Source organism: Rhineura floridana, chromosome 10 (genome assembly GCF_030035675.1).
Source record: "Rhineura floridana isolate rRhiFlo1 chromosome 10, rRhiFlo1.hap2, whole genome shotgun sequence".
Classification (NCBI taxonomy): domain Eukaryota; kingdom Metazoa; phylum Chordata; class Lepidosauria; order Squamata; family Rhineuridae; genus Rhineura; species Rhineura floridana.
In genome coordinates, this window is record NC_084489.1 from 14,656,617 (window position 1) to 14,675,000 (window position 18,384).

Below are 18,384 nucleotides of genomic sequence, written 5' to 3' on the forward strand. Positions count from 1 at the left end.
TTTCCTTCCCAACCCATGTGGTCCTGCTTCTGCTCAGGCGTCTCTGCACCTGCCATTTACATTTTTAAAAATGTGCCTCTTAATTCCATTCACACAGTTAATGTCACATCTCTGTTAGCCCTAGATCTGCTACGTTGCACTAGTATGAAATTCATTTCTCAGTACACATTGAAAAAATATACTGTGGCTCCATTAACAAAGAACATTAAAAATGTGGCTTGGGGGCATGCAAACTAGCAGGTGCACATGTGCACTCCACACATAGAGTAGGATGCTGAGGTTGCAATGCCCTCAAGACCACTATGGCGAATGATATCTGACAGAGTAACCCCTCGGGAAAGGCAGCTTTAGAAAATGACTCAGTGATCAGTATTAATGTTTCCCACTATGAAGTGTCCAGATGCTGTTCCTTTAAAGTTCAGCTGCTAATCTAAGATAAAATAGTGTTTTCCTCATCCTCTGCAAAATAATCACCAATGAGACCTGGCAGGCCAATATGATGCCCTTGGGGTTTGGTTTCCATTCCATAGGCTTTACATCACACACTTCAGAGGACCTCTGCGTGTGGGCCTGTTTTTGTTTTTGTTTTTGGCTTTAGCTATCCTTTTGGGTTGTTTCTTTTTATCTATTTCCAGGATTGCAATTTTAATCAGCTTAACCAGTAGAGTTATCAACTAAAGCTTTAGCATAACAGAGCTGGATGGTACCTAACAGTATGTTCAGTCTAAGTGCGCATGCACGCACACACACATATAATCCAAGGTCATGGTATTTTATCTAGTACAAGAGGGTAGCCCCTGTCCTGGATACCTTACAGTCTAAAATTCAACATAGTGGAGACAACAGAGGATGTGGATGGCGATGGACACAGGGGTAAACATGGAAAGAATATGTATTTGTTTCAGTGACATGTACTAGGGCTTAGTTCCTGTAAGGAAGGGCTGGGGAACTAGTGGCCCTCCAGATATTGCCGCCCTCCAACTCTCATTAGCCCTAGTCAGCATGGCCAACAACTGGGGGTGATGGGACTTGTAGTCTAGCACTATCTGGAGGGCCACTGGTTCCCCTTTTCTGCTATAAGGTATATAACAGAATATTGCAATCAATGGTGAAAACAGACCAATGTCAGGAGAAGACCAGGAAGAACACTGAATGGGAAAATGAATCTTATTTCAAATTCCTGGAATTTTCCTCTCTGTTCTCCACATCTTATCAGAATATCTAAACTGGAATAGTAATAATATGGGCAAACATGAACTGTTTCTATTTTGCATTTCTCAGTCTCTAATCATAATATGAGGATGCAATTTAACATCCTCTTGATGTTTACTTGGTGACAGCATGAGGAGGTTATTGATTTTTCACTTCCTTGGAGCTTTTCATATCTGTCCTTCACAATGGCCACCGCGCAGATGTTATACACAGCTCACTTCTCATGATGTTTAATTTAATCAGTGGTTGCACACCTGTTTTATTTGTTTTAACAAAATATGATCTACAACATAACATACATGAAGTGATATTAAATATACGCTATCCCTGTGTGTCTTTCAAGTTAGTCTAATAAAAACGGAAGGCTAGTAAAAACACAAGCTGCGGATAAGACAGAGGGCTTATGCCTTGAAGTCATTAGGAGAAGTGGACATTGCCCTTCTTCAAAGAGAGCACACAGCATTGAGTAAAACAGGTTATTGTTATCTAACTGGGTTTTTAAAAGCAACAACAGGTAGAGGACTTTAAGAGCATGGCTAGATTTTTTGAGATTCCCATCTGCCTATCCTGCAGGCTGCAAAGTTATCTTTTGCTGCTTGAGGTAAAGGATAAAATGGTGGCTCCCCCCCCCCATTCCACATACAGAAACGGACTGGAGTGGCAGGTGAATCTTACTTCCATACTGGTGATGGAGCATCACCCTCCACCACAATTGAGGGCTGCAAGTTAACAAGGCAGGCTACATAGCATACACAACTTTGTCCTCCAATACCTCACTGCTACCCATCAGCATTCTCTACATTGCCTAATGGTAGGGCCAGGTCTGATACAAGTTGCCAGTTTTCCTTTCTGGCAGGACTTCTGTGCCTTTCAACATCTTTTCTAGAATGGAAGTACAGTGATGGGGAAAACATTCATTCAGTTATGAAGCAGGCCAAGGGAGGAAATGTTGGCTATTCTGTTACTTAGCACTAACATTTGCAACTGTTACTCTTTGCAATTTACTCTTTGCTGTGACAATGATTTCAGCTAGAAGCATTAAAAGTATGGTTGTGTTGAATAACAATCCCATCACTCTGTTCTTCTCCCCATCGGCATTGCTGGGCTAGGAAGCCATGCACTGCCTTCACATGGGGGCTGGCCTTGTGTGAGCACGTCTTATGTTAAGACTGAATGGCCTGTAAACTAGTGATGGGGCACATTTTGAAATGGATCAGACATCAGATTTAGCCATCCTGATCAATTTCAGATCCCAGAGTCCAGAGTCCTGGCTGATCCATAATGGATCATCTTGCCTGCAGCATTCCCAGGCTGCAGCTGTACTCCTCACTGTGTACTCCCCCCCTCCCAACTACATCATCAACTTCTCAAAGGCAAGGAAGAACACCCTGGAGGGTTTCAAGGATGCTACAATAGAAATAGAAGCCTTGGCTCCTCTGACATGTTTGCTATAGTGTACGAGGACTCTAGGGGCCACAAAACATGTTATTTTCATTGTTTCCTGCATCCCTGGATGTGGCAGTGAGCATACGCAACAGCATTCGTGGTACAATGTGAACTATATTTCCCGTAAATCTCAGTGTTAACTGTCTTAGTCCCAGACGCTTCCCCACTATCTGCAGAAGGCCAGGTAGCTGCATTGTCTCTCAAGCTTTTCCCCAGCTAACACACTGGTTAGTGGTGATATGCCAAAAATGAAATCTGTACTGGATTCAGCCCATGGCATCCTATGAATGTGACTAGCTTGACATACAACAGCTAAGGCAATGTTGGGAGGGTTTTTCTGGCCTTTATTAGGAGTGCGTATCAGCTCTGTGTGTGGGCTGAATAACAAGGCAAATGGAGTTTATTTAGGGATCTCCCTTCCTGGGAATGTCATAGAATTTCAATAAAAACAAAAATGGGAGAAGAAATTGCTGATGGCTGCATATTTGTGCCATGTCTGGAGCAGAAACCAATCCCATGAACACGACTGGTATTCACTGTTTTTGCTTTCAGTCCACAAACAATATGCAAATTATGTCCCCCCCCCATTTGCATTGAACTTCCTTTGCATTGAAGTGAATGCAGTGGAATAACATAATGTCAATGTAACTTACTTAATTTATGTAATTAATTGCATAAATTATGCAAGATGTGTAATTTTGCCATAGCCTATATACTATCTCTATGTTTATAGCTCCCCACTCCTCCAATAAGATACATTTTAACACAGTTTAATCAGGAATGTATTTATTCTTCCAAGCCTCTCACAAACAAAGAAGGTGACGGTGTTGCATGGCCTTCAGGATCTATCAAATTCAGTGCCACAAGATCTGTGTTTGACTGTTAAGTGTTAAACTCTTTTTTTTAATTATTGTGAGGGAAATTTACTATACAACATGTCAGTTTTAGGCCAGAATTAGCTACCATGCAACTATGAGAGGTTGTTTTTTGGATGGTTGGTTTTGGGGGGATTAACAGCCTAATCATCCCTTCCAGTGACAGATATCTGGCACAGAAACAGTTTTCTGCACAGAAATCTGCTGTCATGGGGGTGGGGGTCTGATGCTGCAATAGGCTCAGGTGGATGTATGTGTGTGTGTGTGTGTGTAAGAGAGAGAAAGACAATTTTAGCACAATTTTGTTATAATAATTTATTATTATCAGAAACATTTATTAGTGAAAATCTGAGAGTAGACGACCCTAGACTTAATCCTCAGTGGCAACCAGGCGTAACAGATGTGTGGTTTTACCAACTGGGGACAGTGACCCCACTGCTGTCTATAAGGATGGAGAGGAATCCAACAAGCTGCGATTCCAAAGCAGACACATCTGATCCAATGTGCCTGGACCACTGCAGGGACTGGAGTGGGGGTTTGATCTGGAATCTGAGCATTGCCGGATTCCTCCTCTCTTACAGATTTGCGTATGAGATGGTTTGAGGGCTGCCCATCTGTCTTTTTTAAAAATTAATTTCAGCGGGCTGAGAGTGGCTAACTAGTGTGCAGGCTCCTGCTGTTATGCATGTTGAAATCAATGTACTCCTGCTGGGAATGATGGGTTCAGCTAGCCACTCTTCGGCAGCCAGAATTACTTTTTAAAAACAATAAAACGCAGACAGGCAGATGAGCTCCAATGAACTCATAAGCAGTCACAACTTGGATCACCTGTAAGTGTTTTTTACTTAATTTTTACATCAACAATCTGTGCAGATATTTAAGGCTATATGTGGTTTTGTCTTTAAAAACCCACCCAGAAATGTGACAAATTGGCTTGGCACAGATTTTGTTCTTGGAACCATCCCTTGCTGTGTAGTTCAACATACATGCAACTGGAAAATTGCCAAGAGAGTTCAACATGTTTGTTTTCAAAGGAGGAAACTTTTATAAAATGAGGGGATTCGTCAAAAGGGAGACTCAACCTCCCTTGAGAAAGGAGACCTTGTATTAGTTTCAAGATAAAGCACAAAGAGCTTTGGGGAAGTCACCAGAACACTTTTCTTTTCTTTTTAACTTTGCTTGATTACAAGGACAGTAAACCTCCAAAATGTTAAAGTAAAAAATGCCAAATCTGTACATTTTTTTCTGAAGAATCCACACAACACATTCCTGAAGTAAAACAAACGTTAACATTCAGTGCACAGGGAACCACCAAATATAGCGATAATGGCCCTCACTAAGAGCCAGGTTTCTGGTGCCACAGCTGGGACAGTCTGCTATATTAAATTCCTACAAGAAGTTTGTGCCTAACAGCAGGCCAAAGAGGACCTCCTTTTTGGAGAAGGCCACATAACGGCTAGTTATCCAGGTTCCTTTTATTTTGGGAACCAGTCCTATAAGTAATAGGGTTAAGGAATTCCATCGACACCTGGTTGGGCACTATGAGAACTGGATGCTGGAGTAGGTGGGCCTTTGGTCTGAACCAGCAAGGTCCCTATTGAAGACCACAAAATCTTCACTAACAAAATTACGATCTAGATATTGCCTTCTGTGAAGGTCATCTCTTAAGATGGCTTGTTCAGTACACACCTCTTGACTCTTGTCCATAATACTTCTGTAATCTAAAACTTTCCTCAGGCTTTCCCCAGTATAACTCTCTTTTCGATATACTCCCTCATAAGAGCAGTTTTAACATTTATAGGAAATCATCTTGGATTCTGTGAGGTGCTTCAAGAGATCGTCCTGTAGGAAAGAATCACTGTGAGAGAAATGCCTTCCATCAGTCTTTTCCTTCTGCTGCGTCATTACTGAAAGAATTTCGGAAAGATTTCTTCAGCTGATAAAGAGAGAGAAATATAAAGAGTTAGAAGTTAAGAGCAAACTAATCAGATTAATGGACATAAAAATATAGCCAACACACTGAGATGTGTGTAACATCATGAAGACCAGATGGGTTAAGAAAGGTGGCCAAAAAAATGATGAGCTGAAGCTCCTGCTAAACTTATCAGAGTCTACTAAAGTTCTCCTATGAATCACTAAGACTTTCTGGAAAACATAGTGCCCGGCCGTTTTCTAGATTCCTAAGTGAGCCCCCCCCCACTTCCCTGCACTCCTCCCAATCAGAAAATGGAAAGTTGTCTGTAATCGTGGTCTTCTTGAGCACAAAGGTTAACAGCTCACAATACTAAGGTTAAGTAATATACGGAGTCTGCAATGCATCTGTTTCTTGCGTTGTTGGTTTGCAATACATACACCTGTGGTGCAATGAGGGCTAATTTAAATTGACTTGGTGCCCTTTTATGTGAAAAAAAATGATGCACACAGTGGTGTGCTCAAATGGATTGTGTTGCACACCACAGCAAACTCATATTAAGTTCACAATAGCACACAGTCAGATTCTCTAACTGGCAATGGTTTCACATTAACGGTCCAAAAGATGTTAGAAGCTATTTCATGAATAATTTTTAAATGGCTACCATATGGCCTATATTAATATCTATTGGCCCACTGTGGACCACAACAACCAAACTGGTAAAACCTTGTGGTTTAGTGTCACAGCAGCTTGTGAAAGAATAGAATCCCCAGCCGTTTTGTGTTGTTTTTGGTTGTAAAAGTGGGTTGTAAAATGGTTGCTTTTTGCTTTCATGGTTCTTGCACACAGAAGCATTTGACATAAACAGTGTATATTTTGCTCAGGAAGTTTTGTACAAGATATTTGAGCTAATAAAAGTTTGAGACTGCAAAATGAGATATTTTCAAAACCAGTTTTCTTTAAAAACTGATTAACATTGCCTTACTAAATTCTTAAGTAAAATCATAATTTGTTTTGGAAAAAATTGGTCTGAGGCCTTGTGATTTATTCCCATGCCTAGCTGCCATACCTGTCTACCCAGTATTGGGAGTAGGCTGGAACACTTAAAGTCCAGAGGGTTAAAGACCTATTTAGGGGCAGCAGCTAGAGAAAAATAAAGACATCCACTTGGTGGCAGCAGTGAACTTAACAACAAGAAGGGGTTGGTTTGGCTGGTTTGCTTGAGTCTTTTCCCTCTCATGATGCAGGCTTCAACCCATGCTGTCACACAGATAGGACTTTGGGAAACTCTTCCTGTATTGTACACAAACAAGAAATCACTGAAGAGAAAAAGAACCTTGCCATGAGTTCCTAGAGAACAAGTCTAAAAAACAAGGACACTTTAAAAAAAAAAAAAAAATGGGCAAGTCTTAAACAATTGCATTGTGGTTGTATGCGCTAATTTATACAAGTAGCTTGCAATTATTTTATGCATTCTTGGAATAACCCTTGTACTTTAGAGTCCAACCTGAAAGAAAGAAATTTCCACCCTTGAAAATCTGTCATAGAAGTTAATTAGCAGCACAAGACAACGTGTCGCCTAAGGAAAACCAACCAAGTCATGCCCTCTCCTCACAGACTGTAAGGTAAGGCAGATAACCATAAATTTAATAATCGAATATTTGCCACCTTCTAATGGTGCTGATGATTTGTCAATGGAACATCTTCCTTAATATCTGCTATCCCACAGTTTGTGTCTGTGGGAGAGCCCCTGTTGGTAGTGCAATGACTCATGACAAAGCCTTCCCTTGGTGGCTTCCCATCTGTGGAACTCTCTTCCCAAAGCGATGCATCTGTTCCCCACAATGATGGTGTTTTGGTGCACATTAAAAATGTACTGGTCTAGAACATGGACAGGCAACTGGTGGCCTGCGGAGTGGATTTAACTCCAAAGCAATTTACTGAGTCCCTGGCCCCCCCACCAAATTTTAAATCAAAGTGTGGTAAAAAGTTTGGCCACAGTTTCCCCCATGAAGAAAACTGAAATGTTTTCAAGCTGTAAGAAACAGAAATATTTCATTGTCATGTTACAACTCTCTCTTCGATGTAGCATGTATTCAACTGTGCGTACTTGTATGCAGTGTTACAACTGAGTATGTAAACTGAATAGTTGCAGACTCTAGCTGCTACATGGCACCCACTTGATATGGAATGTGACCACTTTCCTCTCCCCAGCCTCCAATAGGTGTCCAAGGAGTCCTGAGAACAGAGGTTCCATCCCTGATTTAGGAACCAGCTACAAATTTATTCTTACATTCTGAATAAAGGCTTTGAAGTCTATTTTTGGCTGAGAAGGACCTTTGACTTCTTTTTTACTGGTGTGAAGTTCCTTGGGGTCTGATCCCAAATTGGTCTCACTGGTTGCTGGAGTTGAAGCCTTCAGCTCAGTTTGTCTGAGTAAGGATTCTGAGGAGCTTGATGGGACTCTTGCACTCTTGCTTGGATGCCTGTGGCAGATACCCTTTGAACACCCAGCTCTGGAAAAGAAAGCAGCATCAGCATCTGGAAGAGTGTTGGAAGGGCCTCCATTTTTAGCCTCTGTTTCTTCCATCCAATCAGAAATTCCAAGCTCGGAGCACAGTTTAGACTGCTCGCCTAACAGCTGATTCAGCTGCTGCAAAGAAAACAGAGATATGCGCCATTATAATGAAAACATATATTTTAAAAAAACAGAGATGGATCAGTCAGTAGTATACAATAATGGGCATATTCAGATGTAACAGTAAACCATGGGTTAGCACTACATGAACAAGCTGCAGGCTTACTTAATTCCTCCTCCTCCTCCTCCTCCTCCTCCTCCTCCTGTTTTGTCTGAACTGCAGGTAATGATTTAACACTAACTGTGGAATTTCAAAATAAGTGAACTGCAAGCCATAGGTTATAAATCTGGCTTGTTTAAACCAACATAGTTGGAGCAAATAAAAATTCCCTGGTTTGTACAAAATGGGGAGCTATCATTTACTAAAACCAAAAGTAAAAAAATAAACGTTTCCAAAGCCACATAGCCAGAGAAGAAGGGAGGGGAGAGTGAGTAAGCCCAAAGTTTGCTGTGACTTACTCACATAGCATTAAGCTATAGTTTAACATTATGTATAAACACAGCCATTGTACCCCAATGGTGCTTTAGGCTACTCTTCAGATACATCTGTTGTCTTGTTAAAAAAAGAAATAATGCCACCATCAAATGTTCATCTTTTTATCATGTTTTTGATCCTTTCTGCCTATATTGTTTGATTATGGTTACAGAAGAGCTGAACTAAATTTTCAAAAAAATTAATTTTTGTGTGGAAACTTATAAATTTGATGATCAAATAGCTGAGTGAGTCACATTAAGATTATTTTTCACCTTTTCTCCATGCTGTGGACACTAACTGCAGCTCAGAGAGTGATATGCAAAAGTGATATTCAAAAGCCCCAAAGTCCCATTTTTGATGCTCCACAGTACTATGTGGTGCTTGAGCTTGCCTGTCAAGGCTTAGGAAACTGCCTGACCTGGATGAACTAAAGTGAACACAGTTCCTCTCTGTAAGCCCTTCCCCTAGCCTAGCCTTTCCCAACTAGTGGGCCACCAGATGTTGTTGGACCGCAATTCCCATCTTTCCTGACCATTAGCAATGCTGGCTGATGGGAGTTGTGGTCCAACAACATCTGGTGGATGGTTCAACAGTCTAGCCCTGCCTAAAGTAGCACTGGCTTGGGGAGAGCTTACAGGGAATGCTTAAAGGAACACTGCCTCAGATTGGGTAGCCTTCCCAAGTTTGGGTAGCCCAGCTGATGAATGGGCCAGCCTCTTGGCTTCCAAGGGACAGGATCCTCTCAGAGCTATATGTGAGGCGTCCTTCCCTGGCTCTCCCTGTCAGGTTCCTACCTGCTCGTGGTTACCGCCTGTCTCTAGGCACCACCAGGGACTCCACCAGTCCGGACCGCTCTCTCTTATGATTTCTCTCCCCGCTCTAGCACAGATCTCAACAGATCCCCCTGCTAGGCAACCACCAGTAACGTCCCAATACTAGTATTCCCAGAGACTCTGAATACTGGTATTGTTATTCTCTTCACCGCTGCCACCATTTGTTACAGTTCCCCTTCAGCCTTGGTCATTACCTTACCCTCCCTTCTGGTCTGTGAAACCCCAGCCAAGGATCAGGCCTTTGGTAAACCAAATTAAGTATTTATTACAGATAACAAAGCTAACAAGATTAACAAGATTTCTTCTTAAGGCACATAAGCATATGGTTTTACTCAATACTAATCCGAACTCCACCTCCCTCCTGGTAAACAACTCTCTAAACCCCACCAAGCAATCCACTCTTTCTCTTCTCCCCCCTATTCCACAATTTACCACCTCACATTCACCCAGATTTACCTGTCATCCTTTCATTTATACTGTCAGCCATTTTAAACATTCAGCCAATCATCAAGCATTCTATTGCCCATTCACTCCCCCTCCTCTTTCACTACTTACCATGTATACTCTAAACAACCAGCACTTACCATATATACACTAATATATAGGAACATCACACTATACCCTGAGGGCAAGCTCTGGGACAGCATTCTTACAAATCAGCCTTTTGGGGCTTTTGCATAGTTCTTTGCAATATCCGGAACATGGATGGAAAGGAGATGGACCATTGTGAAAGCAAACCCCAAACTAAAGTTTCAAAAACGTCATTTGCAAGTCTATTGATTACAGTCATTGCCATGATTGCTGGCCTGGGCACCTGCTGGGAGGAAGGGCAGGATATAAATAAATAAATAAATAAATAAATAAATAAATAAATAAATAAAATGATTGTCTCACATATATGCTCTCAGCTGCTCTCTTCAATCAGGCTATCTGGATGACTGTTCAGTTTATCACTCTCCTCACATCAAAGCAAGAGGATGAGGAAGAAACAACCCCAGGAGAAACTGGAAGATGAGCTGCCACCAGGGCATTCTGACTTTTCTGAATTCATCATATCATTGATCTTCTCTGGATTTGGATTAGCCTCTATCCATTGTTCTAACCTGTTCCTGGCTGTTCTATTCCAGTTGTGAATGATAGAGAAGGACTTCTGGTTCAGGTTTCGACCTGTCAGAGGCTCTTGGGCATTGCTGCTGATAAGCCCTACTGCTCCTGTTGTATGCCTTCTGACCTTGACTAGGTGAGACGGACTGTGTCCTGGCCTGCTCTGATAACTTGCAGCATCTATGAACTGGTCACAGAATAGGTGTGGTGGAGCTGCCCTGCAGTGTCACTGGGGCGAGAGGAGCAGTGAGGTTGGGGCTCAGCAGATGCGCCAGATGGAGCATCAGGTTGGCTCTGCTGGTGTCTTTGTGTAGCCCTGTACTCGGCACCATCCTGCCTAGGTAGACTGCAGCAATGCCTGTCGAGAGGGTGGCTCCACCCCACCTCATTGGCTTCTACTGACTGCTTAGGTCTTGCTGCCTTGCTCTACCATGTCCACGTGTTGTGCTCCTAACGGGAAAAATCCCCGTTGCCCTCCTGCAACAGTCTTTCATGAGACCTAGTGGGTTGCTAGTCAGTGGAGACTGGTGGCTCCAGTGTCAGTGGGGCATTACATCCGCTCTGGGTTTTAGTCCGAACTTTCAAGGAGCTATCCAAGTTCAGACTAAAACCTGGAGCAGATTCACTGCCCACTGACATCGGAGCCACCAGTCTCCGCTATTGCTAGTACCTTGCCTGTTCAAAGAACTTGGCCTCTATGTTATGTTGACTCGAGTCATTTAGAACAGAAGGTGCCAGGAAGCCAGTGCAGATGCTGAAGTATCCTGGTGGTAGTAACTGGCTGCATCCCCCAAAGGGTACTCAGAGGCAGCCCCATGCAGACCACAATGTCATTAATCAGAAGACCATCTGTTCACACAACGTACCATTAGAATTCCTTCCCTAACCTGGCGAGCACGATCCTGGAGCTGGCCTTCCAGTTCAGCAACCTCTCGACGAACAGCTTGCCGCAAGACCTGCAACTGTCTCTTTTCCTCTCTGTGGTAGAAGACAGAGAAACGAGACAAAAGACAGAAAGGCAACCCTCAGTGAGGTCTCTGGCACTCTTAATATCCTCAAAATGTATTTCAAAGGATAAAGATAATTGTGTCAAAGATGAATTAAGTTCACATGTAAATGCCCAGACACAATTCAGTTCCTCTATTTGAATTCAGTAGGATTGAATTAGAGCTGGAACATGCTTATTTTAATAAAATAAATTATGTTCATAGATAATGTTAACTCTTGGATTCAGATTTTTTTTATTTAAAAACCTAGGACATCTGCACTAGGCATTTAACCACTTGAAAAAGTCATGGCTTCCCTGAAAGTATCATTGTTAAGGGTGCTGAGAGGAGACACTTATTCCTCTCACAGAGCTACAATTTTCAGAGTTCCCTGGGAAGAGGGATTGGTTGTTAAACCACTCTAGGAATAGTAGCTCTGTGATAGCAATAGAGGGTCTCCTACCAACTCTCAGTACCCTTAACTATCTGCAGTGACCAGGATCCTTAGGGGAAAGCCATGACTGTTTAAAGAGGTATAATGCTGCTTTAAATATTTAATGCAGATGGGGCCACACTTTGGTGGTCTTTTAAGATCAAGCCATTGCATTAATTCTTATTCATGTACTGACCATGCTTATTATGCCCCAGCCAATAATATTTGCCAGGTACCAAGGCTAACTGTTGGATTTTTCCCACCCTGCCCTAATGTAGATGTTGCAAAGCTTTAGGACAGTGTTCTTCAACCTTGCATCCCCAGATGTTGTTGGACTACAACTTCTGTGATCCCTTGACCAGTGGCTAAAGCTGTCTGAGTTGTAGTCAAAGAACATTTGGGGACCCAAGGCTGAACGCCAGCGTGGTAGGGAAAGTGTTGGAAGGTTTGTCATAAATCAGGTGGGCTCCTACTGGGATGAAGGGCGGATATAAACCTAACAGATAAATAAAAAGAAAATAGCACAACAAATGTAATTGTCGTAACTATTTTGTTTGGAGATCACTCTATTCTGAATGCTGAAATTTAAACTCCATGTATCATATTTAAGAGAAGCCTTTCAACGTATAATATATTGCATTGTCTGTGTGCTTTTTGTCGTGCACATTAGGGTGCAGCAAATGCAGTGCTGTGGTATGTCAGCTACATGCACATGTGATGCCCTTACCGTCCTTCACTTGACATAGCACTGGAAAAGAGAGCCTCTTGCTCCACCAGGTGCTGTTCAATCTCATCCAGTCGTTCTCGAAACCTCTGGCAGGAACTCCTCATAACTTCAATTTCATGGACTGTACACTAAACAAGATCAAGAACAGGCAACTGTTCACTATGTATTCATACCTGTAGCAGGTAGGCAGGCGGATCTGTTTAGAAGTCCCTTCCTTCCAAGAAGCTCCACACTCTTGGGCAGGAGCAACCTGAGGACTTCAAAGTGGTAAATGGAGCCTACTGAAACCTATGGCTATGTGTGCATACGCACATTCTCACTTCTGCACATATACATGCAGCCATGTATAAACCCAAATAGACACATAGTCCTACACGAGGGTCTTACTCTGGTTGTCACTATCTCTTCATAGCCATTCTTCAATAGCCGAGGGAGGACAGTCTTTTCCCATACTATGTCCCACATGTCAAGGGTTACACATGTCAAGGGTTCTCTGATAACATATGATCCAAAGATCACATGCTCACATCTTAAAGCTAGGAACATATTTACATACTTCCTGCTTTTGTTGTTTAAGCCATGTACACTAGTGGCTTAGGAGAAAGAAGAGTGAAAAGGGTGCAAACCATGTGATTTCATCTGATTTGTTTCTTTCACTCCAAATGTAGATCTTGGCTCAATGCTATGTTGTCAAGCTACTGCATTGCCTTTTAAGTTTACTGGGGGAAACTGTATATCCCCTCTCCATCAGTCTTCATAAGATGAAAAAACATACCTCCAGCTATGCAGTTTGAAAGGGCTTGGTCAGTTGTGAGTGATTTATAAAATATTGCCATCTAGTGGACACTTTCAAGTGTCAGACTATTTAAGAAAAATCATGATGTCGCAAAAAGCATCCCAATGTTGTGAATCCCATTTTCTTCTGTTGATAACTATACTGTTCACATTCAAACAAAGGCCTCCTCAGCTATAATGTTGTGTTCCAAATACAGAGAAACCAGTGCAAACCAGATATTTATCCCCTCCTTGAAGCATGATCACATGTGATATGAAATCTGGAACAGGCACCCCTGGAAAAATGCCTTGTACACTGGCCTCTTTTCTTTATGTAGACATGCATGTATTTTATGAGGAAACTAAACATGTCTTAAGTTCCCTTAACACACTGGCCCTGTGCAGATGATTATTCTGTCTTTATTGAATGTATATAAAGGGGAGCAGCATCACATGCACTAGCCACCTCTGTGCATTCAGCCAAATCTCTGAAAATAACTTACATCCACACAACTTGTATGCACACAGGCTCTGTATATGCAGTTTGGAACCCTACAAAAAGTAAGGGTTTTTTCTGTAGAGAGAACCGGTCTCCATACATTCAGTGTATACTGAATCCTTGTTTGAACAGGGTTAAGGCCTCCTCTTCACCCATGCATTTCATGGTGCCTGGGAAGGCCTTCTTTGGAGCTTCTCAGAGGAACCATAACCCCCATTCAAATCTTTCATTATTAAAAAAAAATACGTTTCTAGCATTTTTAGAACCTGCGATATGATGCAAAATGTACACATACAATTCTTCTCAATTTTTGTGAGAAATGAGCCTGTTCTACCCTTTCATTGTTTTACTTTGGAGGTAAATCCCACCCACCCCCGAAAAATCCCTGTGGACACCCATGTGAGAGAGGGAGAGATGTACATCTGAACTGATGTGTGTGAGAGAGAGAAGGAGGCAGGAAGGGCGTATTATACAGCCGCATGGATTTTTCGCTTTCCGCAATGTTAAATTGAAAATACCTCACATGCCATTCTGCTGCTTCCCATAAGCTCATTTCAAAGCAAAACCTTACAAAATGTATAGTCCTGAACTCAGAATCACTTGCTTAACAACACTCTAAGTTTTCATGGTGATATACAAAACACTCAGAGAAAATCGAGAGTTCAAAGTGTAAAGCAAAAGAAAAAAATTGAGGCCCTTTTTGGACTTTTTTTCTGTCAGTGTGGTCTCATAATTTGTTGCAATTAATTAAAAATCAGCCATGTTCACAGAGTACCTGTAATCCTATTACTGACCATGCCCCATACTCTGACCTTCATCTTCTGCAGTTTAAAAGTTAAAAAAAATGGATGGCTGATTTTTAATTAATTTAAGAAATTTTGGGTTGAACTCAATGATAATGTCGGGCATGCTCAGTAAGAACCGTCAGTGTCTCAAAAGCCAGACTGACAGCTGCTTGGCTTGGCTAATCAGAGGGCCACATCCACACCAGACATTTATGTCATTTTGGACAGTTATGACTTCCCCCAAAGAATGCTGGGAAGTGTAGTTTGTGAAGGGTGCTGAGAGGAGACTCTTATTCCATTGACAGAGCTTCAGTGGCCAGAGTGGTTTAACAGTCAACCCCTCTTCTGGGGATCGTAGCTCTGTGAGGGGAATAGCGCCTCTCCTAGCAACTCTCAGCACCCTTCACAAACTACACTTCCCAGGATTCTTTGGGGAAGCCATGACTGTCTAAAGTGAAATAAAGGTCTGCTGTGGATGTGGCAAGAAACAACTTTGCTTTAAATTTGGGTGGGAGACTACATGTGCCTGCTGTAGAATAAAAAAGTGGGGGAAACCCTGAAAAACTCTACCCAGTGCCCACACAACCAATCTCCTCCCATTCCCCTCCCTCTCCCCTCCACCTTCCTTCCTACCCCTCCCCTTCCTCCCCTTCTCTCCCCCTTCCCCTTCTTCCCCTCCCTGCCCCTCTCCCCAGTCACTTTCACCTACCCTAAGCAAGATTGCATAGGAGTAAATCCCACTGAACTCAAAAAGCACACAAATGATCAAACCTATCCTACCCTCCTCCTCCCTCCTATCCCCTCCCTTTTGCCCCTCCCCTCCCCCTTCCTTTGTCCCTCCCTCCCCATCCCCATCCCCTTCCAATCCCCTCCCCTCCTTCCCTCTCCCCTTCCTCACCCTCCCTTCCTCCTTCCCTCTCCTGTCCCCTCCCCCTCCTCCTTTCTCCATCATCAGTTTTACCTATTCTAAAAATGATTGCATGGGAGAAAATGCCATTGGACTACAAAGCATGCATATGATCAGACCTGCATTTCCCCCCTCCCCTTCCCTCCTGTCCTTCCCCCTCTCTCCTTCCCCTGTCCTCCTTTCCCTCTCCTCTCCCTTCTTCCTCCCCTCCCCTATTCCTTCTTCCTCCTCTCCTGCCCACTTCAGCCCTCCCTCTTCTCCCCCCATGGTCAGTTTCACATATCCTAAGCATGATTGCATGGGAGTAAATCCCACTGAACTAAATAAGCATCCTCCTCCCCTCTTGCCTGCTCCCCTCCTCCTCCCCCTCCCCTCTGCCACTTCTTCTCCTCCTGTACCCCGTCCTTCCTCCCCCCCATGGTCAGGTTCACCTATCCTAAGCATGATTGCAAAGGAGGAAATCCCACTGAACTCAAGAAGCATGCAAATGATCAATCCATTCTCAGCAAACTTGCATAGGATCCCATTTCTTATTGCCCAGATTAAAAAGCAGAGAAATTAACTAATAGGTAAAAACCCTTGTGATTTAAGAACATAAGATTTTACGCAGAAGTACAGGAGGAAATTGATCACACACCAAAACAAGATGTGCTGATAATCATGGGGGACTGGAATGCAAAAGTAAGGAACAGAGAAGAACTAGGAATTGTGGGAAAATGGGGCTTAGGAGACAGAAATGAAGCAGGAGAAAGACTTATTGAATTCTGTGAAGCCAATAATTTGTTTCTTGCGAACACATTTTTTGAACAACCAAAAAGAAGACTGTACATGTGGACATCACCAAATGGTCAATATAGGAATCAAATTGATTATATAATTGGTAGCAGAAGATGGAGAAGTTCCATACTTTCTGCGAAAACAAGTCCAGGAGCAGACTGCAGTACAGATCATGAACTAGTTGTATCGAAAATCAAAGTGAAGCTAAAGAAGAACAACAAAGCAATCATAATGCCAAAATACAATTTAAATAACATCCCAGAAGAATATAAAGATCAAATAAGGAACAGAATTGATGCTTTAAACTTAGTTGACAAAGAACCAGAAGAACTATGGAGTGAAGCAAGAGACATTATCAGGGAAGAATGCAAAAAGACAATACCTCTAGTTAAAAAGAGAGAAAGACCTCAATGGATGACTGAAGAAACACTTGAAATGGTTAAAGAGAGAAGGTGATAGAAACACAGTCAGAACCCTAAATACAACAATACAGTGACTAGTACGTAGGGACAAAGAGAATTATTACAATTGTATGAAAAAGAAGAGGATAACAAAAAGGGAAGAACAAGAGCCCTATTACAAAAGATCAGAGAAATGAAAGGGAAATTTAAACCATGAGTTTATTATGTTGAATAATCAACAGAGGAACACATTGACTGACCGAGATGAAATAAAAGGAAGATGGAAGCCATACACTGAAGAACTCTATAAAAGAGATGCCAGGATGACAGATTCATTCATGGAGGAACCATATGATGAAGAACCAGAAATTTTAGAATGTGAGGTAAAAGCAGCTCTTAAAATACTTGGAAGAAACAAATCACCAGGAACAGATGGCATACCAATAGAGTTGCTACGAGCTACTGAGACTGAATCTGTCCAAATTTTGACAAAAATTTGTCAAGAAATATGGAAAACTAAACAATGGCCCACAGACTGGCAGCATTTCATATCATAGAATCATAGAATAGTAGAGTTGGAAGGGGCCTATAAGGCCATCAAGTCCAATCCCCTGCTCAATGCAGGAATCCAAATCAAAGCATTCCTGACAGATGGCTGTCCAGCTGTCTCTTGAATGTCTCCAGTGTCAGAGACCCCACTACCTCTCTAGGTAATTGGTTCCATTGTCGTATGGCTCTAACAGTTAGGAAGCTTTTCCTGATGTCCAGTCGAAATCTGGCGTCCTGCAACTTGAGCCCATTATTCCATGTACTGCACTCTGGGACGATCGAGAAGAGATCCTGGCCCTCCTCTGCGTGGCAACCTTTCATGTACTTGAAGAGTGCTATCATATCTCCCCTCAGTCTTCTCTTCTCCAGGCTAAACATGCCCAGTTCTTTCAGTCTCTTCTCATAGGGCTTGGTTTCCAGTCCCCTGATCATCGTTGTTGCCCTCCTCTGAACCTGTTACAATTTGTCTGCATCCTTCTTGAAGTGCAGAGACCAGAACTGGATGCAATATTCAAGTTGAGGCCTAACCAGTGCTGAATAGAGGGGAACTAATACTTCATGCAATTTGGAAGCTATCCTTCTGTTAATGCAGCCTAATATAGCATTTGCCTTTTTTGCAGCCACATCACACTGTTGGCTCATATTCAGCTTGTGATCAACGACAATTCCAAGATCTTTCTCACATGTCGAATTGCTGAGCCAAGTATCCCCACCTTATGATTGTGCATTTGGTTTCTTTTTCCTAAGTGTAGAACTTTGCATTTATGCCTGTTGGATTTCATTCTGTTGTTTTCAGCCCAATGCTCCAGCCTATCAAAGTCCCTTTGAATTTTGTTTCTGTCTTCCACAGTATTAGCTGTGCCCCCCAATTTTGTATCATCTGCAAATTTGATAAGCATGCTCTGTACCTCCTCATCCAAGTTGTTAATAAAAATGTTGAAGAGCACTGGACCCAGGACCGAGCCCTGTGACACCCCACTTGTTACTTCCACCCAGTTTGAGAAGGAACCATTGATAAGCACTCTTTGGGTACAATTCTGGAGCCAACTGT

General features: G+C 42.4%; 1 protein-coding gene across 2 annotated transcripts in view; it reads right to left on the minus strand.

Annotated features, from left to right (window-relative positions):
• Positions 1 to 3,927: 3,927 nt before the first annotated feature.
• Positions 3,928 to 18,384, minus strand: part of ITPRID1 (ITPR interacting domain containing 1) — an 88,666-nt gene continuing 74,209 nt past the window's right edge. For both annotated transcript variants that reach the window (XM_061586126.1, XM_061586128.1), the window contains 4 exons: positions 12,642 to 12,769; positions 11,362 to 11,473; positions 7,739 to 8,098; positions 3,928 to 5,469 (listed from right to left, as the gene is read on the minus strand). In XM_061586126.1, the coding sequence (XP_061442110.1) occupies positions 5,413 to 5,469; positions 7,739 to 8,098; positions 11,362 to 11,473; positions 12,642 to 12,769 (657 nt within the window). In that variant the 3' untranslated portion in view covers positions 3,928 to 5,412. The remainder of the gene's footprint in view (positions 5,470 to 7,738; positions 8,099 to 11,361; positions 11,474 to 12,641; positions 12,770 to 18,384) is intronic.